General features: G+C 44.8%; 2 protein-coding genes and 1 long non-coding RNA gene across 8 annotated transcripts; 2 read left to right on the top strand and 1 right to left on the bottom strand.

The window, feature by feature from the left end:
• Positions 1–693: 693 nt before the first annotated feature.
• On the top strand, positions 694–14,251 carry Becn1 (beclin 1). Of its 2 annotated transcripts, none has more exons than XM_048445712.2 (12): positions 694–848; positions 1,124–1,252; positions 4,070–4,137; positions 7,233–7,291; positions 7,937–8,027; positions 8,132–8,268; positions 8,387–8,581; positions 9,403–9,549; positions 10,959–11,108; positions 11,855–11,915; positions 12,422–12,564; positions 13,546–14,251. In XM_048445712.2, the coding sequence occupies exons 2-12, from the start codon at positions 1,126–1,128 to the stop codon at positions 13,712–13,714; spliced, it is 1,347 nt and encodes a 448-aa protein (XP_048301669.1). In that variant the 5' UTR covers positions 694–848; positions 1,124–1,125; the 3' UTR covers positions 13,715–14,251. The 2 variants fall into 2 exon arrangements, with proteins under 2 accessions (XP_048301669.1, XP_048301670.1); XM_048445713.3 differs by lacking the exon at positions 694–848 and adding an exon at positions 885–975.
• Positions 8,989–23,288, bottom strand: Cntd1 (cyclin N-terminal domain containing 1). Of its 5 annotated transcripts, XM_048445715.3 has the most exons (8): positions 22,823–23,288; positions 18,853–18,928; positions 18,455–18,623; positions 17,409–17,571; positions 16,382–16,526; positions 15,630–15,726; positions 10,775–10,821; positions 8,989–9,582 (listed from the first exon to the last, which is right to left on the bottom strand). In XM_048445715.3, the coding sequence occupies exons 1-8, from the start codon at positions 22,989–22,991 to the stop codon at positions 9,528–9,530; spliced, it is 921 nt and encodes a 306-aa protein (XP_048301672.1). In that variant the 5' UTR covers positions 22,992–23,288; the 3' UTR covers positions 8,989–9,527. The 5 variants fall into 5 exon arrangements, with proteins under 5 accessions (XP_048301672.1, XP_048301671.1, XP_085551948.1 ...); XM_048445714.3 differs by lacking the exons at positions 8,989–9,582; positions 10,775–10,821 and adding an exon at positions 13,810–15,141 and having other exon boundaries at positions 22,823–23,284; XM_085695822.2 differs by lacking the exons at positions 8,989–9,582; positions 10,775–10,821 and adding an exon at positions 13,810–15,141 and having other exon boundaries at positions 22,827–22,965.
• LOC146893310 (uncharacterized) lies at positions 18,579–21,335 on the top strand. The gene is made up of 2 exons (XR_015003836.2): positions 18,579–18,708; positions 19,099–21,335. It is a non-coding gene; the product is annotated as an uncharacterized LOC146893310 (long non-coding RNA).
• Positions 23,289–23,319: the final 31 nt, after the last annotated feature.

Genomic DNA, 23,319 nt, shown 5'->3' on the forward strand with positions numbered 1-23,319 from the left:
ATAAAATACATATATATAAATATATATTTATATAAATATAAAATAAAATAGATTTAGCTTTATAGTTTTATAAGACTTACCCAAATCTGGAAGTGCTGAACATTTCCTAATTAATAATTATTTAGCCGGGTGGTAGTGGCACACGCCTTTCATACCAACACTTGGGAGGCAGAAGCAGGCGGATCTTTATGAGTTCGAAGCCAGCCTGGTCTACAGAGCTAGTTCCAGACAGCAAGGGATGTTACAAAGAGAAATCCAGTCTCGAAAAACAAAACAAAATAAAAAACAAAAAACTTGTATGATCTCCAAAAGCAGGATGTCCAATCTTTACCACTATCACCTTTTTAATTTACATTTTCATTTTATTGTATACATACATGCATATTATACACACACAAACAATAAAATTTACCAGCCCACCAAACGCACTCCCTCAGAGGGGTTTGAAAGACAGTTTGAATCTCCCAAAAAGACACTTTCAAAACTGACACCAAAGGAGTGATGGAAGTGGCTCCACTTGGAAGTAACATATCTAAACCTCTAGGACCTTCTCAATCAGAAGCAAGCACGGGTGGATTCAGCACACCTGCCGGCGCAGGCTACGCTTCCACTTTCAGCCTCTAGATGGCGCCCCGAGCCGGGTAAACAGTGATCTGGACCAGGGGTCCTTGCGTCAGCAGCCGTCAAGACGTCACGTCTGGTCCCGGGCGGAAGTCTTCAGCTAGCCGACCGGGAAGTAGCTGAAGACCGGGCGATGGGAACTCTAGAGGTCTCGCTCTGGGGCGGACCCGAGGCCACCGTGCCCCCGCGGTAGAGCGAGCCTGGGCGGCGGGCTCTGGGGTCCTGAGGTGAAGGGCGTCGGGGCCTGAAATGAAAACTTAGAAAGAAGCCTGGGAACCCTGACAGCTACTTTAATGGCCCCTTTCCCCGCCCGGGAGTCCCTACTGCTTTAGGCTGGCTCTGCCCCGGAAGCAGGTTCTGTTGGTGTCATCCCACTCCCAGAGGGAAAGGCGCGGACCGGGATTTTCCTCTTCACCTCCACCACCCGGGCAGTGGGTAGCCTCGGGCCCGAGGTTCAAGGGCGCCGATTCTTCTTAAACGTGTCTCTTCTTCGCTGCCGCAGGCATGGAGGGGTCGAAGGCGTCCAGCAGCACGATGCAGGTGAGCTTCGTGTGCCAGCGCTGCAGCCAGCCTCTGAAACTGGACACGAGCTTCAAGATCCTGGACCGGGTCACCATCCAGGAACTTACAGGTCAGCGGGACCGGTGGAAAGCGGTTGGTCAAGAGTGTGGGAAATGGGCAATTTTAAGAGACATTGGTCTTGTGGTGGCCGTCTCTGGTTTTCGGTTTCCTCATCAGGGGTCTAGAGTTCTGACATTGTCTCCAGAGTAGAGACATATCCACATTTACCAAACAGAATTTCTTGAGGACATACAGTGTACCGGATGCAGTCCATTTCTTGTTTCATTTGGTCCCTCTAACAGTCCCCGTGGAAACCAGGCTTGGTGGCTCCCATCCCATAATTGCAGCACTCAGAGGGACTGAAGCAGGAGCTGCCTCAAGTTCCAGGCAAGCTTGGGCTACAGAATGAGACCCTGTTTCCAAAAATAAGAACAGAGAAGGGCCATGGTCGCATCCTTTTACAGGTGAAGAATGGAGGTTTAGAGAGGTCACGTGATTTGGACTTCTCTGAGGACCACCTCAGTGTAGTCTCCAAGCCTAAAGAAGTGAGCGAGGTGAACAGGGAATTTAAACAAGCTCACAGACCTGGCAGTAGGCTTTGTTGTGTTTCTCTATACCGTGCTTTATTTTTCTTCGTTATTGCTGTTATTTATGTGTATGGGTGTTTTGCTTACATGTATGTCTCTCCACCACTTGAGTGCCTGATGCCTGAAGAGACCAGAAAAGGGTGTTGGATTCCTAAATTGGAGTTATGGTGGTTGTGAGCAGCCTGTGGGTGTTTAGAATCGAACCCAGATTCTCTGCAAGAGCAGCAGTGCTCTAAATTGCTTAAATGATCTGTCCAACCTGTTTCTTCTATTTAAAAACATTTTATTTTATTTTATTTTGTATTTTTAGACAGAGTCTCACTGTGTAGCCATTGACTGGCCTCAGACTCATAGAGATTGTCCTGCCCTGCCTCCTGTGTTCTGCGGTTAAACACATGCACCCCACACCAGACTTATTTTTCACATTTTTAAAGGTAAATTGTTCATTGAACGTATAAAAAAAGGTAAAGACAGGGCCCACCCTTCATCTTCCAAGTGTTGTAGTAAAGGCATGTGTCACCATGTCTGACATATTTTTTAACTTTTTAAATTCTGATATATTTGTGGGTTACCATTTGATGTTTGACTACATGTTTAATATTCAAATCAGGGTTTCCTTGAGGTTAAAAACATTCCTAATCTTCCCCTCTGACCTTTTGGGGCTGTGCAGTGATTATTGCTACCCACAGCCACACTGCACAGTGGAACTCCAGAACCTGTTTCTCCTCACTACCTGGCCCGTTGGCCTTTACCCATCTCTCCCGTCACCTGCAGCCCTTAATAACCACCATTTTGCTCTCGGTGTAAATGAGATGAACTGCATCTGAATGAGATCATTCAGTGCTTGCTTTTCTGTGCCTGGAGAATTTCATTTAATATTTTTCTTAAATGACAGGAGTTTATGCTTTAAGGAAAAAGACTGACTAGACTTCCTTTGTATGTATATTAGCCATGTTTTTGTTGTTGCTGTTTTGTCTTTGAGATCCAGTCTTACTCTATAACCCAGGCTGGATTTAAGCACATGATTGAATTTTCTCAGCCTCCAAAAGACTAGGACTATAGCCATGTACTACTGTACCTGACTCCTCTGCTCTCTCCCGATGCCGGGGTTTGAGAATCGGGCTTTGCTCATGCTAGACAAGTGTTCTACCACTTAACCGCATCCCCAACTCTACATCCTTGATACGTGGATACAGACAGGTTACAGCTTCCCAGGAAGTTCTCTTATTCCTTCCCAGTTATGCTAACTTTTGTGATGGAAAAGCTTCTATAGGCTTGGAGGGGTGGTTTTGTGGTGAAGAGAGCTTGCTGCTCTTCAGAGGACCTGAGCTCAGTTCCCCGTCAGGTCACTCACCACTGCCTGTAACTCCAGTTCCAGGTGATTTGACACTTTCCTCCTGTCCACAGTCACTGCACACATGCGCACAACCCCACACTCAGACGTATACTCACAGGTATATAAACCCCATACTCACACATACACACACTGTTTTTCTCCCCGTGACAGGGTTTCTCTGTAGCTTTGGACCTCTCCTAGAATTTGCTCTGTAGACCAGACTGGTCTTGAACTCACAGAGATCTATCTGTCTGCCTCTGCCTCCTGAGTTCTGGGATTAAAGATGTGTGCCACCACCACCTGACCATATCTTTTAAGTTGTTCTAATTTTTAAAAAGGTTTTAAATATATAATTAATTCCTACATGCTCATCACCTAGTTTCAACCAACACATGTTCAGTTGAGTTTGGTCTGTAGACCCATCCGTCCTCTTGACCCCGAATACCTTGAGGTAAATGCCTAAGACATGAAGACTGTAGCTCTCTCTGTATGACTCTTCAGGTCATGACACCCATGTGCTTTTAGAATTCTAACATTCTCATAATAGGTGGGGAAGAAAAGAGGTTTTTCTTTGTGTAAAGAATTAAAAAAATAATTTAATCCCAGCACTCACAGAGATCTCCCTGCCTCTGCCTCCCGAGTACTGGGATTAAAGGCATGCGCCACCACTGCCTGGTGCTCTAAACTGTTAATTCACCTATCCAACCCCCAATTTCTTCTGCTTTTCTAAAAGCTTTTTTTTTTTTTAAGACAGAGCCTCACTATGTAGCCATTCACTGGCCTCAAACTCATAAGAGATTGTCCTGTCTCTACCTCCTGAGTTACACAGTGAGACCCTGTCTAGAGAGAGATTGTGGTAGGGCTGGGCTGGTAATGAGACTATTTCGGGATCTTTCCCATGCTTTGGGAAGCTCTCCTGATTTGATAAGACTGTTCTGACTGAGGATTTTCCTTACCCCCTTAGCTCCATTACTTACCACAGCCCAGGCGAAACCAGGAGAGACCCAGGAGGAAGAGGCTCACTCAGGAGAGGTAAAAATAAAAAAACAAAAAAAAAACAAAAAAAAACACCCTCTCCCCGTCCTCCTCACAGTCTGCTAAATGGGAGACTGATGTGAAAACACCAGAGTACAGACTGGATCTCTGCAGACTACTTGGTGTCCCAGACTTTAGGGGCTAATACTATAGAGTGGTTAATAACAATATTCCAGCCAGATACAGTATTGCCCACCTGTAATCCACTTGGGAGGCTGAGGCCCTAAAGGTCACAGATTTGAGGCCAGCTTGGGCTACATGGTGAATTCCAGACCAGCCTGAAATACATGTATTAAAAACAAAACAATAATAGGGGCTGGGATGTAGTTCCGTTAGTAGGAAGTTTGCCTACTGTGCACAGAGCCCTGGCATCACATTAACCTGGGCATGGAGGCAGGAGGATTACAAGTTCAAGGTCATATTTTATGTTTATAGCAGGTTTGATGTCAGCCCAGTATACATGAGACTGTTCCTCCAAAAACAAACAGAAAGAAACAAAGTTAAGGACTGGGGTTATAGCCCTGGGTTATGCAAGTTCCTGGATTCAATCCCAGCACTGCAGACAAAGAAAAAGGAAAGTTGCTCATGGTCAGTCCACTGTGAATCCTGGAGGTACTAGAGTGTACTCCAAGGCACAGGGTTACTGAATAAGGCATCCATTAAAAAATAGAATTATAGCCAGGCAGTGGTGGTACACTTAGGAGGCAGAGGCAGGTAGATCTCTGGGCATTCAGCCTGGTCTCCAGAGCTAGTTCCAGGACAGCCAGGGCTACACAGAGAAACTCTCTAGAAAAACAAAAACCAAAAAATAACAACAACAAAAATTAAGAAGGGAAAAAGGAATTATAAGGCCATTGAGATGGTTCAGTGGGTAAGCATGCTTGCCACTCATCCTGTCACCTGAGTGTGTGTGCGCTTGTACACACACACACACACACACACACACACACACACACACACCCCAATGCGTCAATAAATATTTTTAAAATGGGTTTTAAAATGTGATTATAGACCAGCATAGTGGTTAATGCCTGCAATTCTAGGTACTTGGAAGACTGAAGCAGAAAGATTGTTGCAAGTTTCCAGCCAGCCTGGGCTCAGCCTAACAGTCTTAAGTTCAAACCCTTGATCCCACACAGGGGAAAGACACCTGGCTCCTACAAGTTGGCCTTTGTACTGTGGCATGAGCATGCACCTACACATAATAAATAATGTAACTTTTAAAGGTAAATGACTAAGGTCAGAGGTGGGATGACCTGTGTGTCCGGGTGGCTCCAGGGCATTCTTGGTTCATATTTTTTATTCTCTATAGTTATTGTCTCCATTCCCCTCCATTCACAAACACATCTCATTTGGACAGAGGGTTGTATATTTACCATAGACATAGCAGATTAGCAGTGTTAGAATATATGTCATTTTTAAATTTCAATGCTGTCAGTGATAAAGCTGGGGGTGTAGTTCGGTGATAGATCCCTTGCTTTGCATGGGCTCTCCAGCACTGCACAATGATGATAATAAAATAGTAATAACAGTAATAATAGTAATAATAGAGGTGGTTTTCATTACTAAAGATATATGTTGTAAATTGCTTTTAGTAGGAAGCAAAGAAGGGAAAGGGAAGGAAGCCAGGATGGAGGAATAGTCAAGCCCCAGTGGGTACCTGTTAGAGGGCGTTGGCTTCACCCCTGAGAGTTAGCTTGCCAGGGCAAGAAGGGAATATTTATCCACCTGGCTGTCTGTCATCTGGAAAGCAAACCTTAAGTGGACTGAGGGCTGTTAATTCTGGCCACATGCTCTGCAGGCAGTCTAGGATGCAGGGGCCAGAGAAAACCTGCCAAGAAGCAAAAGAGGCAGACAGGACAGCTGAAGCCAGTGATACTATATAAAATATTGAACATAGAAGATCTGTTATATAAAAGTTGACAGTAGGCATACAGTTCTGTTAGGCCTACTGCTTGTTTTTTGTTGTTTTTTTGTTTTTCTTTTTATAAAAATATTTATTATTTATTTGTTTATTTATTTATGTATTTATTGTGTATTCAGTATTCTGTCAGTGTGTATGCCTGCAGGCCAGAAGAGGGCACCAGACCTCATTACAGATGGTTGTGAGCCTAATTGAACTCAGGAATTTTTTAAGAGCAGGCAATGCTCTTAACCGCTGAACCATCTCTCCAACCCTTGTTTTGTTTTTCAAGACAGAGTTTCTCTGTGTAGCTTTGGAGCCTGTCCTGAAACTCACTCTTTAGACCAGGCTGATCTCAAACACACAGAGATACGTCTGCCTCTGCCTCCTGAGTGCTGGAATTAAAAGCGTGCACCACCACCGCTTGGCACGCCATTTTATTTTTTGGGAGAGGCTCTAGCCTAGATCTGATCCTTGGGCTTACAGATTAGGCTGGCTGGCTGCTTAGGCCCAGGAGGGTAGAAAGATCTCCCAGTTCTGCAATTACAGGTGCACAACACTCTGCTCACCCTTTATTCTTCTTTTTGGGTTTTTTTTTTGTGTGTGTGTGTGTGGGGGGGGTGTTATTTTGATTTTTTTTTTTTTTCAGAAACTGGGTCTCTATATTATCCTGGCTCTTGTGCTATGCAGACAAGGCTGGCCTTAAACTCACAGAGACCTGCCTTATCTATCTCTGCCTCCCAGAGTATTGAGATCAAAGGCATGTTCCTCCCTGCCCCATTTGTTTGTTTAACTGTGGGCATCTGAACTTGGTCCCCCTTCCTTGAATAGGAAGAATGGTATTTACTTAGCCATCTCCCAGCCCAGACTCTACCCACTTCTTGAGTTGCTCTGGTTTATCAAGTTTTGTGGTTAGCTATCTAGGCTAAAGTCAAATAGTTCTTGGGCTTTAAGGGAAATAGATTTCCCCAAAGTTGCCAGAATTCTAATGCCCTTTTATTTATTTGTTTTCCTCGAGACAGGAAAACAGGTTTCTCTGTAGCTTTTGGAGCCTATCCTGGAACTAGCTCTTGTAGACCAGACTGACCTCGAACTCACAGAGATCTGCCTGCCTCTGCCTCCCAAGTGCTGAGATTAAAGGTGTGCGCCGCCACCACCTGGCTCTAATGAACTCTCATTTCTTTCTCAGGAGCCATTTATTGAAACTCGCCAGGATGGTGTCTCTCGAAGATTCATCCCCCCAGCCAGGTGCTTACTATTCCTCAGTCCCCTGTTTCTTGCCAAGGGCCAAGGGGATTTTAATTAAACCTGGGAATTAGGAATTGGGACCAGGTGATGTAGATGAATTATCATCTAGCCTTTTAGCTCTTAGGAAAGATATGTTCCCTTACACATTACCCATCACCTTTCAGCATTGATTTTTTTTTTTCTTTTTTCCTCTGTAGCCATTCCCACAGTGAGAAGGGTTAGTGCCTCTGATGTTGAAGAAGTGAGGGATGTTGAGGGAGTGATTGAGATGGGTTCTGGAGAAGTTTTTGGTGGTGCTTGTTAGATGTTTAGGTTCGTAGTTCTCATCAGTATAGCAGGTAAAAGTTGCTGTCAAGAAGTGTAGTATTAAAAAAATGGTCTTTCTTGATCCTCCTTGCTTTTTGCTACAAACATACATATCCGTTTTTGATTGCCCCCCCCCTTCTCCTTAGCCCACCTGGGGTAACTTCCTGCTGAGTAGTGCCCTGTGGAAGACAGCATGGCCTTCTCTTGGGAGATAGGTACTCTTAGGAGGTCCAGTCGGGCCAGGAGTGGGTATGACCCTTGAGGCCCCTCAGCCAGTGCTTAGGTGGAGGAGGCCTCTCTGCTCCCTCATGTGGCCCATGGGCGGGGGGCTGTCTGCAGGATGATGTCTACCGAAAGTGCTAATAGCTTCACTCTGATCGGGGAGGCATCTGACGGTGGCACCATGGAGAATCTCAGCCGAAGACTCAAGGCAAGTTGGCCTCATTTCACTGTCAAGAGTTGTGTGTAGTTGTTACAGGGATTGACTGGGCAGATAGCCCAGAAGAGGCCCTATCCTGACTGTCCCGTCTCCAGGTCACTGGAGACCTTTTTGACATCATGTCGGGTCAGACAGATGTGGATCACCCACTGTGTGAGGAATGCACGGATACTCTCCTCGACCAGCTTGACACCCAGCTCAATGTCACGGAGACTGAGTGTCAGAACTATAAGTAAGCACCTCTAGGGCCAGGGTGCGCCTGGGAGACTGCTCAGTCCCTAGGACTTGGGGGCTGGTCCTCGGGCTTGTGGAACAAGTGCCCTCTAGTCAATAGACTGTGTTCTTGGCAGACGCTGTTTGGAGATCCTCGAGCAAATGAATGAGGATGACAGTGAACAGCTACAGAGGGAGCTGAAGGAGCTGGCCTTAGAGGAGGAGAGGCTGATCCAGGAGCTGGAAGATGTGGAGAAAAACCGCAAGGTAGTGGCAGAAAACCTGGAGAAGGTCCAGGCTGAGGCGGAGAGACTGGACCAGGAGGAAGCTCAGTGAGTGCTCGCCCTGCTCTTCTACCTTCCTGTCTCTAATACCAGGCCAGGGAGTGGTTTCTGGCTGAACATGTCTGATTAGGTCAGCTGTCAGTCAGTGCCGTGTCTGCTCCAATCCTGCCTGTTGTTTCTGGGCTTCAGGAGAGTGTCTGGGGCCGTAGAGAAGACTTGACATAATAGGTGAAGAAAAGATGTTTTGGTTAAGTGGGGTGATGGCACCAGGGCTCTGAAAACATCGCTCTTGGGCCAGCTAACCGGTCCAGTGGGTTAAAGCATTTGCTGTCAAGCCTAATGACCCAAATTCAGTCCCCGAGACCCACATGGTAGAAGGAGAGAACCAAAGCCTGCCCACACACACACAAATAAAAAAGGTAATGAGAGACCCATTCTTTTTGTTTGAGACAGGGTTTCTCTGCGTAACAGCCTCAGGTGTCCTGGAAATCACTCTGAGATCAAGCTGGCCTCAAACTCAGATCCGCCTGCCTCTGCCTCCCGAGTGCCGGAATTAAAGGTGTGCACCATCACGCCTGGCTAAGAGACCCATTATTATTTCACTTCTGACAAAAACAAAAAAATACAGAAATGTTTTTGTCATAGTTCACAAGAATCCTTTTTTTCATCTATATTTTTAAATATGGGCATCTGGAATTTGAGGTGTTTTTATGCCTTGTAGGCAAGACATTCCTCTGAGAGGAATCAATCCAAATGGAGATTTCTGTAATAAGATGTAACTCCACCACTAGAGTAGGTCCTTGAGAAGAGTGGTGAGAAAGACGACAGCCTCCATGGTCAGCCTTTATGGTCCCTTTGGCTGCTTGCAGGTACCAGCGGGAATACAGTGAGTTTAAAAGACAGCAGCTGGAGCTGGATGATGAGCTGAAGAGCGTAGAGAACCAGATGCGGTATGCCCAGATGCAGCTGGACAAGCTGAAGAAAACCAACGTCTTCAATGCCACCTTCCATATCTGGTAATGAGGGCTGCGGGACTGGGGGAGGCACATCTGGGAAGCATTTTGTATTTGTCAGCAACATACCAGGGTGAACACCTCCCCATAGAACATACCAGGGTGAACACCTCCGCATAGAATAGGCCCTGGGGATCTTCGCCTAAGCCCGCTTTGTGTCATTTCTTGTAATAGGATAGCCATAATGTGGGGTGTATGTGCACACAGGTAGGAGTCTAGAGTGGTGAGTTGGGCAGTGGTGGTTGACAACTTTAATCCCAACACTCAGGAGGTAGGGGCAGGCAGAGCTCTGTGAGTTTGAGGCCAGGTTGGTAGTCTACAGAGTGAATTCCAGGACAGCCAAGGCTACACAGAGAAACTCTCTTAGAAAAAGAGAAACAAAAACCAACAGGAATTTAGTGGTGTCTGTCCACCAAATCCTGTTGCCTGGTGCTGCTTTTAAAATTTTTGTATTATGTTCATCTGTGTGGGTGCTTGCCGTCATATATGTCATTGCACCACATGCATGCCCACAGTGCCCACAGAGGCCAGATGAGGTTGTCGGACCCTTGAGATTGGAGTAACAGAAAGTTGTGAGCTGCAGTGTGAATGTTGGGAATCAAATCTGGGTCCTGTGGAAGAGCAGCCAGTGGTCCTAACAGCTGAGCCATCTCTCCAGCCCTGGTACTGATTTATTAACCCCAGGCTCATTTGTGTATTTATTACTGATTTAATAACTATTGAGTATCTGATGTGTGGAAAGCCCTGTGCTCGACACCAGGAGGGTCCCAGCAAGAAATCTACAGTATACCAGCTACTCATTACCTACAAGGAATGCATAAATAGCAGGCTGGTGTCATACAGTGTGATAGTGTGACCAGGGTGCCGTGAGAACATGAAATGAAAGGGGACCTTCCCAATTTGAGGAAGCTCCATGGAAAATTTCACCCAGACAAAGCTGATATGGCTGAGGGGTGAAATATATGTCTACAGAGAAGGAGTTATTCTGGCAAAGAGAACTTGTGTGCAAAGAAACAGGAGCAAGGGAATGGCAAATTCAAAGAACTAAAAGGATCTTATTATGACTGAAGATTGAGTGTAAAGGGGCAAGTGACCAGATGTGAAACTGGAGAATTACCATTATTAAGGCATTTGGAGTTGATCCCAAAGGCAGAGGGAATTATTGAAGCATTTCAGACAGAGACATGACATAAGCACATTTGCATCTGTGGACGGTAGTTTTACTTACAGGGTGAGAAGTGATCTGGGAAGGAGGTATGCTGCTGGGACTCTACACTGGAAAAGAATAGGGGGAAAGATGCCTTAGGTTTGGGGCAGCCGAAAGAAGTGTATGCTAGGTTCTGGGTGAAAGTGGGAAACCTCAAACGTTTTATAATCTCTATTTCCCCCTGGGCCCCTCTGCCCTTCTGTAGGCACAGTGGACAATTTGGCACAATCAATAACTTCAGACTAGGTCGCTTGCCCAGTGTTCCTGTGGAATGGAATGAAATCAATGCTGCTTGGGGCCAGACAGTATTGCTGCTGCACGCCCTAGCCAATAAGATGGGTCTGAAATTTCAGAGGTGAGAACATGCCGCTCTCCACAGCACCGTGGGCACGGGGTGTCTGTGATGTCATCTGTCTATACCACATAGTACTGCTTCACTATGGCCAGAACTCTTGCTGCCAGCAGACAGAAGGGCCTGTGCCCTGCTTTCCCTTCATCACAGGGCTCTTACAGTGATGTCATAGAGCAGTATCATCAAACTGCATGACTCCAGCAGTGGTCCCAAAAGTTTCCAGAACCTAATTTTTCCCTAATGAAGTTTCAGTGTTTGTTTTTAAAAACCTACCAGGGTGTCCAGCCTTTTGATACTATGACATGATATTGTTATCTACAAATGTGTTGAGTGTTATTCATAGCTGTCCTGGGAACGAGGGCAACCCACGGGCCTCAAGTTATCCATACCTTCTAAAGCAAAATACCAGTCACAGTGTTGAATACCTTGTAATCTCAATACTGGGGGAATTGAGGCAGGAGGATCAAAAGTTCAAGGTCAACCTGGCCCACATAGGGAGACCCTGTCATTTTAAAGACAAAACAAAGACAAAACATACATGAGTTGATGAGTACCCTGTTACACAATAGATGAAATCTTTTTAGTTAAGTCTTTAAACGTGGACTCTAGAGGGAGCTGGAGGAGGTGGGAATAATAAATAATAAAGTCCTTGGGTAAGATGCAGATTGAAAAATTACTGGGTTATAACTTTGTAATAATCAGCATAGGAGAAATCCTGTAGCCATCTCTCTGCATCTCCTCCACTTTAGGTACCGGCTTGTTCCCTATGGAAATCATTCATATCTGGAGTCTCTGACAGACAAATCTAAGGTACTCTGGGAGCTAGAGTTCTTGTTTATTCTAACAAAATGGGTACATTTGGGGACTAGGGATGTAGTTTAGAGATAGAACACTTGCCTAAGTACACAAGACCGTGTGCTTAAAAAAAAGTTTAGTTTCTATACCTGCTGACATTTTTCAGTTTCTTTCTCAGGCTATCTCATAAGGAGCCAACATCTTGTTCAGACTTAGCTCTTTGGGGTTGGTGGGAAAAATTCCGGTTTAAAACAGCCTGTTGAGAAAGGGCCTGGGCAGATCGGGGGAGTGCATGCACTTGGGGACTTGGGGTGGGAATATACTGAAGTTTAGTGCATTTCCAGTGGTAGGGAGGCTGCTGGGAGTTGGTGTTTGCCCAGGGCTCTTGGAGTGATTGAGGGTTATAGAAGACATCGGTCAGCTATAATACATGTTCTGGTGGGTGTAGACAAAGCTTGGGTGATTGGAGGGCAGGGAGTGACTGGGGACATGCCCATAGCCAGTTCTCTCTTCTTGGACAGGAGTTGCCGTTATACTGTTCTGGGGGATTGCGGTTTTTCTGGGACAACAAGTTTGACCATGCAATGGTAGCTTTTCTGGACTGTGTGCAGCAGTTCAAAGAAGAGGTGGAGAAAGGCGAGACACGGTTTTGTCTTCCATACAGGTGAGAGTTTGCCCTTTATCCTCTGCGGGCTCAGTGAACTTGTAGCAGGGACTAACTGAATTAAAAGGTAGTGAATGGAAACAGATTCTAAAATGGCAAGAAGGAAAACAGTGTGCAATCACAGGACGCTGATGGGCAAGGACTGATTTGATATTGCAAGCAGAACAGAGCACGACCACTTGGTCCCTGGAGTAAAGAATATTGTTGTAAATGGTAGTGGGGATTTTCTTGGCACAGAGATCAAGTTTGCAGCCTCATTTCAGAAAGGCTTTTCCTGCAGCCTTTGGGAGTATACAAGAGTGCTTCTCTTAGTGTAATAGCCCAGCATAGAGAATAGTTCAAGAGACTGAGTTTGAGAGCCAAGTAAGATGGGCACACCTATAATTCCAGCACTCAGGAGGCTGAGACAAGAAGAACGTGTGATTTTAAAGGTCAGTCTGTGCTTCGTAGTGAGAGGAGTAAATACAAACTGTTTATTTCTTTTGCCTCTTTCTGCTCCCTGAGTTCAGGATGCCTAGGCAGACAGTGATGAGTACTGTAACCTTCACTCCTCTCCTGCTCCAGACTTGTCATGTGTTTGGGTGTGTCCCGCCCTTGTAGTCTGCAATGACAATGAGGCTCTTGTGACAGCCTTTTATTTTAGGGTTTCAAGCAAATCCAAAATACACACTAGCAGTAGCTCTTTGCCAAGCGCTGTTAGATAAGTGATGGGAATGGTCTTGTGGTCAAATCCCTGCACATTTGCCTGAACTGACTTAATTTGGATCTGTTTCTTTTTTTTATTATTATGTATATAATATTCTGTATATGTGTGGATTCTGCAGGCACCAGACCTCATTACAGATGGTTGTGAGCCACCATGTGGTTGCCGGGAATTGAACTCAGGACCTTTGGAAGAGCAGGCAATGCTCTTAACCACTGAGCCATCTCCAGCCCGCCTTGGATCTGTTTCTTAATGAGCTCTGCTTTGTCTGTCTGCAGGATGGATGTGGAGAAAGGCAAGATTGAAGACACTGGAGGCAGTGGCGGCTCCTACTCCATCAAAACCCAATTTAACTCTGAGGAGCAGTGGACAAAAGCGCTCAAGTTCATGCTGACGAATCTTAAGTGGGGTCTTGCTTGGGTATCTTCACAGTTCTATAACAAGTGACTTATTCCTTGGGGGATGTTCGCCTTTAAGGTTTTACATTTGGTTTGGTTTGGAAAGATGCTTTAAATTAAATCTGGGTAATATTAAAACACATGTTTACAATACCAAAAGAGACAAAAGCCACTTTATTTTAAAATATCATATGACAGATAGTTTCCAGAGCTACAAAACGCTGTGGATAGCAAACAGCCATTGCCATAGTATTGACTCAACCCCATGCTTTCCTTTTGCCATTCCCTTGAAAACAGCTAATTGATATTCACTTTGTTTATTTTAAGTTAGTTGATTTGACATTGATGTGTTTTCACTGGATTTTATCTTTCTCAACTTCCTGCACTTAAAATACGAAATAGGAACGTTTTGAGGTGATATTAGTGGTACACAGTTGGACGATGTGGGAAAGGACACCACAGTTCTAGTATTAAATGCCTACTCTACTGTCTGTCATGATTGCAAAATGCTGTTTGGTACTGTTTGAGACATGGAAAGATTTAATTATTTGTAATAAAGAATTTGCTATGGTCTATTAATTACCAAGAGATGTGACGGCAAGTTTTTCTTTAAAATTGAATATTTTATATTCTGGAAGAATTGAGTTCCAGTCAGTTTTGTAGAAATTCTGTTGAAAAATGTTTTAGTTTAAAAAATAAAATAAAATGAAATTAAATAGTAAGCCAGACTTGATGGTATTTAATCCCAGAACTCAGGAGGCAGAGGCAAGTGGATCTCTGAATTCCAGTCCAGCCTGGTGTGTATAGTGAGTTCTAAGACAGCCACATCCAAATAGTGAGATTCTATCTTTTAAAAAAAAAAAAAAAAAAAAAAAAAAAAAAGGAAGAAGAAGAAGAAAGGAAGGAAAGAAGGAAGAACGAACAGCTGTAGGGGGAGCAAGGGAGGAAAGGCTACTTCTGAGATATTCAGCCAAAGCCATCCATCCAAAAGTATGTTTTAAAACCCTGGGTAATACTTATCTATCTGGTGTTCTCTGATAATCAGATTAAATTAGGAAAACTTAAATGTCTTGTCAAACAAAAATGAACCAATTTCATAATCTAACTCTCTCCAATGTTTTTAGCCTGCTATGAACATATAAGGATGTGTTTGTTCACCATAACTGTCTCTGATGTAGGAAAAAAGTGCCTGAAATTGGAATACAAAATACTGTCCAAAGGAAACTTGGAACTTTTGTACCCTGAGAATGAAAGTAAACAAAGAGAAGAATACAGCGACAGAAGGCTGTGTCTGGGGTTTAGCCAGCCTCATGTGTTAGAGGAAGCAGCAGTCCTCAGAGCTCTGGCTGCCTTGTGGGGAACAGGCTGCTGTTGCCCAGGAGTGTGTGTTCCCACGCTGTGAGTCAGGATTGCATAAGAGAACTCAGCAATGCTTTCCGAGGTGATGCCAGTGATGCTCTGCAAATGCCCTACAACCTTCAGGAAGACAGAGTAACTTCTTACTACTAAAAAGTCTCAGCACATTGTAGTGCACAACACTCTTATGCACACACTAACAAATTCTTGCTTGAGATAGTCTCCCAAGCCTAACAAGCTTTTCATTTTTCTGAACACAGAATTAAATCCAGATTCCCATGTTTGCTGATGGCCAAATGTCATTGCCCTGATAGTGTTAACGTGGATTCTTTCTCTAGTTAGCTATTTCCCTCTGTTAAAGATAGAACAGTGGGTCATAATTATAAAGGAGTTGGACAAACTGAACTTGGGTGTCTATTTCCAATTCATAAAGAAAATGGAGACACTTCCATCCTACTCTGGTTTTCCAACTTTCCCTTCTTGACTGACTGCTCATCAGTTCCTGGGTCCTGGCACTTCTCTTCTGCAGACTGTCCTGTGTTCCTTTAACTGACAAGGAATGCTTTCTATTAAATTCTGGTCATCTGGCCCTGCTCAGTGGTGCGTACCTGGCTCCAGCATTCATGGTTTTGGATGAAAGCACTTGCTGCAATGATTCCAACTGCCAACAGCATGAAGTCCTCCTTCACAGAGATAAACTTCTCCCTGAGTAATTAGAACCATATCAATTTTGGAGCTAGTATGAAATGTGATTCTCAATGCTAGGGTCATAGAACTTCAACTATGCATTGTTCATGTTGATCGTCTTGCACTTTAGACCCAGAAAGAAGCCATCGTCAGGTAATAGCTTACCTGTCGTTGTTCCCCAGCTCAACTGGCGTTAAAACACACACCTGTGTCTTGAGTGTCTGCTAGGCTTTTATTTCCCTCTCCCTTCCTAACAATTGTAATTGTGAGGTTTTGGTCAGTCCGGCTGTACAGTAATCAAAGTCACTTTTGTCCAAGTTAGAGCCATGTGACAGGCTTCCCCCGCTTCAAGTGACTATAAAAGCAATCCAGCACTCTCAAATTTTAACTAATGGCAAAGGAAGAACTAGAAAAGAATGTTAATTGTTTGAAGTAATTTACATTTAATAGTAAAAACCTTGAGTTTTTCCGATTTGGTTCAGTAATCAGCAAGTGAGCCACATAACGGAAGTCAGTTAGAACCAATTATCCTGTGTTGTTTCTCAGTGCTGGGTATTGAATTTACTAGACAAGTACCCTAACACCAAGCTCCAAACCCCAAACGCCTCACATTCATAGATCTGTCACCTACTAGGCAACCCCGGAAGGAGCCACTCCTAGAAAAGTTTCTTACCCTTGCAGTTGACTGGGTGTAGAATTCTCAATTGAAGCCCTCAACAAGCTCTCATAGATGGGTTCATGCAGAAGATAGACCAGGTCGAGGAGGGTCAGGCAAGTTGTATGCAGCTGTGTGGCTGGGACCAAGCAGCCATTGTACCCTACACGGAGCACAGGCATGAAAGACAGCATCAAGTTGTGCTCTCTAGCCGCAGTCTTGGGTCAGCTGTCCTGTTGCTAATGTGCTTCCTGATACACGCTACCATGGAAGATCTGTTAGCAGAGGGTCAGTTTTCTTTTATTTGAGATAGGGTCTCGCTGTGTAGCCCTAACTGGCTTGGAACTCTGTGTAGACCAGGCTGGCCTCAAACTTAGAGATCCATTTGCCTCCCAACTGTTGGTATTAAAGTTATATGTCTGGCCAGAAGGTTCATTTTAAAGGACAGATCTCCATCAGTAATGCATATATCCAATTACAGCACAGTTGTTCTGTCTTATGCTTCTCCATAAACCTAGCTCTTGGATCCTGCAATAAGAAAGTGTCTAATAAGCCTGGCATAATGGTGCACACCTTTAATCCCAGCACTTGGGAGGCTAGCCTGAGTCTACAAAGAGAGTTCCAAGACAGCCATGGCTGTTACACAAAGAAACCCTGTCCCAAAAAAATAAAGTGCCTAATGAATCCAAATCAGGTGCTGAGACCTCTGAGCTACCTTCCTTGACTAGTACTGGGGGGACATCTACATTATTCAGAAATATGCAGGCTTCCTACTGCTCCTCATTGGCAGGGTGTGACTCCTGTTCCCAAATCCCTGGGCACATTTGTTTTTTTGTTTTGTTTTTCGTTTTTCAAGACAGGGTTTTAAGCCTGTCCTGGAACTAGCTCTTGTAGACCAGGCTGGCCTCGAATTCACAAAGATCTGCCTGCCTCTGCCTCCCGAGTGCTGGGATTAAAGGTGTGCACCACCACCACTCGGCTTGTTTTTGTTTTGTCTTGTATGGCAGTCTCCAGCCCACATTTCCTGAAACATTTAATAAAGTACCTAGAACTTCAAGGAGCATCTCCACATATGCCAAAGGAGTGGGCAGATTTATCTGGAAGTTCAGGGACTTCAAGACATCAAGTTCTGACTCCAGAAGTTCTTCTTTGGTGTACATATAACCAAGAGCCTGGAGGAAGTTCAGGACTGTAACGTTGCTGACTATCTGAGAAAGAAAAAAAAAAAGGCAGAGGAGAAATAGCAGGATGCACGTTATAAGCCCTAGCAGTCCACTGCAAGTCCACACCGGTCTTCTCTCTTGGTAATCCCACTAAGTTATGCAAGCAGGATTACTTGCAGTTAAACCCAGGTTCTCCCTTCTGGTCATTACACATGCTGGATTTCCCTTACCTTCTGCCTGTTCCTTTCTCCCTGCCCGCCCTAATTTTGTTTAGACTTTTTTTGTAGCTACTATCTCCCACCTACCAATTTCAATAATTCATTTTCTCTGAATAAACTTCCGTGACTCCCCAAGCTGATGAAGTTCCTTTCCTAGCCCTGTTACACTAACATCACCTTCTCACCTTGTTTACCCCCATGCCTTTTCCCATTGGGTAAGGGATTCCTTGAGAGCACAGACAATAAATATTTTTTACTGTGGTAGCCATGGTATCTACTGAAACATCTAGCCATAGAAAAAACTCAATAAATATTTGCTGGACGAGTGGTATTTTACTGTATAGGCACTGGATATAACGTGGAAACATTTTATCTTTAGGTGTAATCATTTTCCTTTAATGCTGATAGGCATGTTGGTAATTCAGGTACCTTATGTAAACTGTCCTTAAGTCCAAGGGGAGGAAAGGTGACCTGTATGAATGATGGCATCTGTCCAGCAATTATACTTTGGGAACAGAACTTCAGGCTGTTTAATAACTGCCTCTGTGTGACTGTGTGTATTCAGGCAGTGTGCTTAGGAAGCATAATTACACTCTGGAATTTCCACATGAGTAGTGTCACCTAGCTTAGGAGTGGGTTTCTCATAGCCGCCCTCAATGAGCTGCTTTCTTTCTAACACTCAGGTGCCCACGAGCAACCCCGCTCCTTACTTTGTAGTGGAAAGACAGTTTGCTGGCCAGCTGAACACATGACACCAAGCGGAGGATAAACTTGTTGAAAAGCTGCTCTTTCAGAGCCCTCCAGTTCTGCAATTCGGTCTTAGCTCTCGGCTGGATTGTGGCTTGCTGACAGATGTTCTCTGCCTGCTTCACCATAAACCTGTAAGGGAAGAAAAGGATGGAGAGAAAGTTACAATCACACCAACTAAAGGGACTTTGTGCTGTAGACATGCTCCACTGATCAGGTAATGAAAGCTGGCTGGGAGATCTCCATTTGCAAGTAAAAGAAGGGTGCCAAACCAGGGGCTAGGTAAGGGGCAAAGGACTAGTGCTGTGGGCACCGCCATTCTGAGGGGCACTAGCACAGTGGCCTTCTGCATAGGCTTTACCTTTCTAGGATTTCTACAGCCTGGTAGCTCACAGATTTCTCCAGACACCATTGTTCAGACAGGAGAAAAACAAACTCTGCCAAAACAGGAAAGAACAGCTTAATTCACAAGATGCAAGCCAAGCCGCTCTGCGAACTCTTGGCGTTGTATCAAAGCTCTGAGGGAGCTGAGAGAAGAGGGTCAGGAGGTGAGAAAGATGAGACTGGAGCAACCAAAGCTGAGCTCAGTTTCCTTTGCTGCCAATAGGCAGATCAGAGGCATGGAAAGGAGACCGACTCGGTGCCAAAGTCAAGGGTTTACCAAGCTCCCTCCGCGACCCTTGAGCCGTCCTGTGCGGCTCAGCTGTTAAAGGTCAGTTACACACAAACACACCAGCTGGCCTAGCTGGTCTCTACCTCATGCTGGGAACCCCTAGCTTCATGGAAGGTTCTTGGATGGATAAAAAACCCTAACCCCTATATTCTGTTTTCAGTGGAATGTTGGCAGGAACAGAAAGGTCCCTCCTGGAGCTTCGACAGTCTTTATGACACTGTTTGTTTAGTAACCACCCTCTGCAGAACTCCCATTGCTTTACAAACACAATTCACCTTGCAGCTGGCCACCGCCTCTCCACCGCCAGTTTGTTGTGTAAATCTCTATTGTTACTGTGCAGTGACTTGTATGGAAGAAACATCCCCTAACTCAGAGAACACAACCTAAGTCACAGGGAAAGAATCATTGAGAGGGTTGGGAGGGTAAGGTACTTTGGCAAGATTTTATCCTGCTTCTGTTTCCTTTTGAAAGAACAGACTTAGATAAAATTCTATTTAGCTTGCAATATCATTTGAGGGTGGAAACGAAGGTACATGGCAGTTCTCAGTAAGGAGAACTGCGGACCCAAGAGCCTTTATCATTGATAAGCAAAGAATTACAGAGGGGGGATCCTTTACCTCAGCCTGTATGCACATAATCATACTGTCATATGTCTCCCGAGAAAATCTGACTTTCTTAGAAGAAAAACAATGTATCGGGCATGATGGCAAATGCCAGTTAATTTCAGCAGGTGGAGGCAGGAGGTCAGGAGTTCAAGAACATCTTTACTTATATAGCAAATTGAACATGGAACGCCAGACTGGGCTACAAGAGACCCAGTCTCAAAAAAATGTTTTAAACCTTAAAAAAAAAAAAAAGTCAAACTATCCCAAGACAGTTTAACAATATACTTAACTTACAAATAGATTTATACACAAAGCTTTGCTACAAAGACCACAGCCAGGCTAACAATCTCCGTGGAGAAGAGAACCGAGCACACCTATATGTTACTGGCCAGACCTTTGTCCTTTTATTCTTGAACCTTGGGCTTTATTTCCTAGCAGACCTTTGCTTTTGTTTTGGATCTGTTAGGACTTATTCAGGTAGTCGTTTCTGGTTTTTTATTTTAGTGAAATAAAATAAAAGTGAATTTGGGTTAGGCGGAGTAACTATGGTCACACCTGCACTTGCCTTCGCCTCCTCTGCCTAACGAATATGCTCAGATGGACTGCTACACACAAGGCCTTTCAGCCTCCGCCTTGCCATCACATTGGGACTGATTTCTTTAATGCCCAATTTCTACGCTTGCTCCTTCCACATCATCATTCGCTCCCTGAAGTTGCTGTGATTTCCCTTCCGCTTTTCCCAATTGGCTAAAATGATTACACCAAAGTCAGCAAGCTTTGCAAACTGTCCTCTTCTGACCTTCATTTCCTCTGACTCCCTGGAAGCATCTGAGACTGCTGACCACTGCTACCCTTCCCAACCCTCCTGTTGACTTCAAAAATGTTTTCTTCTGTGCTTCTCTCTTGTTGGTTGGTAGGGTTTGTTTGTTTATTATTTTACTTTTTTAAAGATTTTTAAAAATTGTGTGCGTGTGAGTGCAATGCTTTCAGTGGCCATAAGTTGTTGGAGTCCCTGGAGCTGAAGTTAGAGGCTGTTGTGAGCTGCCTTGTGTATGTTGTAGGGGATTGAATTTGGGTGCCCTGGAAGAACAGCGTAAACTCTCAACTACTGAACCTTCTCTACGTCTCTATTTTTTGTGTATGTGTGTGAGATTGAGTTTGTATGTGCACTATGTTCGTACCAAGTATCTGCAGAGATCAAAAGAACAGGTTGGGTCCCCTGGAACTGGAGTTACAGCTGGTTTTGGACTGTCATGTGGGTGCTGGAAACCAAACATGGGTCCTCTGGAAAAATAGCTTAACTGCTGAGCCATCTTTCCAGGCCCTTGGTTTGGTTTTTGAGATGGGGTGTTGGTGTATTTTAGGCTAGACTAACCTGGGACTATGTAGTTCACGCTAGCCTAGAATTTGCAATTCTCCTGCCCCAGCTTCCTAAATCCTGGGATTACTGCATGAGCCACTCATCAAATGCAGCTCATTGTATTGTTGACTCTCCCCTGTTCCAATTCCCTGAGCACAAAATGTTTCCCAAAGAACTGTCCTTGACCTGCTTCTCTTCTCTCCTTAGAGTATCATGAAAATAGTTTAAAAACCTCGATTTCTAGTTCTGACCTTTCTAAACTGTCTGCTATTAACCTTCCTCTGAGTATTCTTCAAATATCTTAAACTCAAATAGATCCAAATCAAAACAATTTCCCCCTAAAACAAAGGCCACATTTCCTTATTTCTGTATTTTGCGTGTGTACGGATGTGGTTCTCTCAGCGGCACCACTGTGCTCCAGGCTCTGGTGCAACCCTTTGACAGTCATTTTTACCTTCTTTATTTCTTAAACGAAAATTAGGCTTTCTAGAGTTTGCCTCGGGATGCTGTAAATCCATTCTTATCATCCCTCTGTTATCCCTCTGGCTACGCACGGGCTCCTCTAGCCCCCCCGCCTCCTCCAGTCAGGTCCATTATTTTTACACATAAAAGCGTTTTGACCAAGGCAAAAATTACAGCCACTGCTTCCTCATTTAAATCCCAGTGTCTTCATGCTGGAAAGATGGCTTAGCAATTACGAGCACTGACTGTTCTTCCAGAAGATCTGAGTTCAATACCTAGCACCCACATCAGGTGGCTCACAACTGCCTATAAGTCCAGTTTCAGAGAATCTGGCACCTTCTCCTAGCACCAAGAATACACATGGTGCCCATACATGCTTGTTGGCAAAACACCCATACACATAGAATAAATTAAATAAGAAATAACAAATGGTAGTAACTTTCTCATTTTTCTGCTAAACCAAGTAAAACGTCCTCCCCCTTGGCATTCAAATTTCTACTCTGAATATCTCCAGACTACTTTCCTGGTCTTAATTTCTAATGCATTTCTACATGCTCTGGCCAGCCTGGGCTACAACTGCACCCTCCACTCCTGCCTTCCAAGCTTTATCCATGGCATCCTTTTCTGGTAGAGATGAGATTCCCTTTATCTTCAAACAAAATGTCACCATTCCCTCAAGGTGTACCTCCAAGGTCACAAGCCCTGGGCCACAGCTTATCACTCCTTTAAATGTATTCTCTCTGTCAATTATTCTACACTTGTACCTACCTGTTTGTATATTTAAAGTCCCCACCCAAAGTACCTAGTTTGAGAGCAATGACTATACTGCGGTTCCATCTTTCTCGCCCAGGCAATGTCAATAATAAACACTCTAAGCATATTTGCGAAAGGAAGAGTAAAACTCTGCATGGTGCCATACGCCTTTAAATCCCAGCACTTGGGAGCCAGAGGCAGGCATATCTCAGTGAGTTCGAGGACAGCCGGGCTATGGAGAGCTCCAGGCCAGGACCTTGTCTCAAAAAAAAAAAAAGGACAAGAGAAAGGCAGGGAGCGGGGTGGGAGTAGGGGGTGCGGGAAATGAAGGGGAAGAGTGCTGTTGGTAAGCCTCGTTCATCACTTACAACCCCCACGGCCTAGCATAAAGGGTACTAACAACATATATTTGAGTGAAAAGCAGAGGTTAGTGCTCCCAGGACTCCCATAAACCCGACTCCCCACTGTGCATCCACACCCACGATCCGGCTCTCCCTGAAGTTGCCCATCCGTCCCGCAGCCTCCTTCACGGCTTGCTCATTCTGCTGGGCCAAGTGAAGCAGCGCGTTTTCGATGGTCTCTGTGGCAACCGCTCCAAACTGGAAGTCACTGGAATTAGCTAGTCTGGGCCTCAGGGATCCTTCCATATTCAGAAGTCTTTCGGAGCACTGGGACAGTTCACGGGATCCATAAACTGGCTTCCTTAAGTTATTTCCAGAATCTTCTGCCACACCTTGGAGTCTTCCTTCCCTCTCAATATGTCTGCCCTGGCCTCGAATCTGAGGAAAACGTAATTCCCACCACAGCCTCGAACCGTCAATAGCTTTTCGCGCCCCAACTGCCACGCAGCGCTCAGCCAATCAGAAAACACAAACGCTTCTCGCCTTTCCTGCCCCTCCTCCAGAGCGAAGAGACCCTGTTTCTACCCAGAAAACACCACGCGGACTACAACTCCCAGGGTCCCTTGCGTCGACC

This window comes from Myodes glareolus, chromosome 9, assembly GCF_982192425.1.
Source record: "Myodes glareolus chromosome 9, mMyoGla1.1, whole genome shotgun sequence".
Classification (NCBI taxonomy): Eukaryota; Metazoa; Chordata; class Mammalia; order Rodentia; family Cricetidae; genus Myodes; species Myodes glareolus.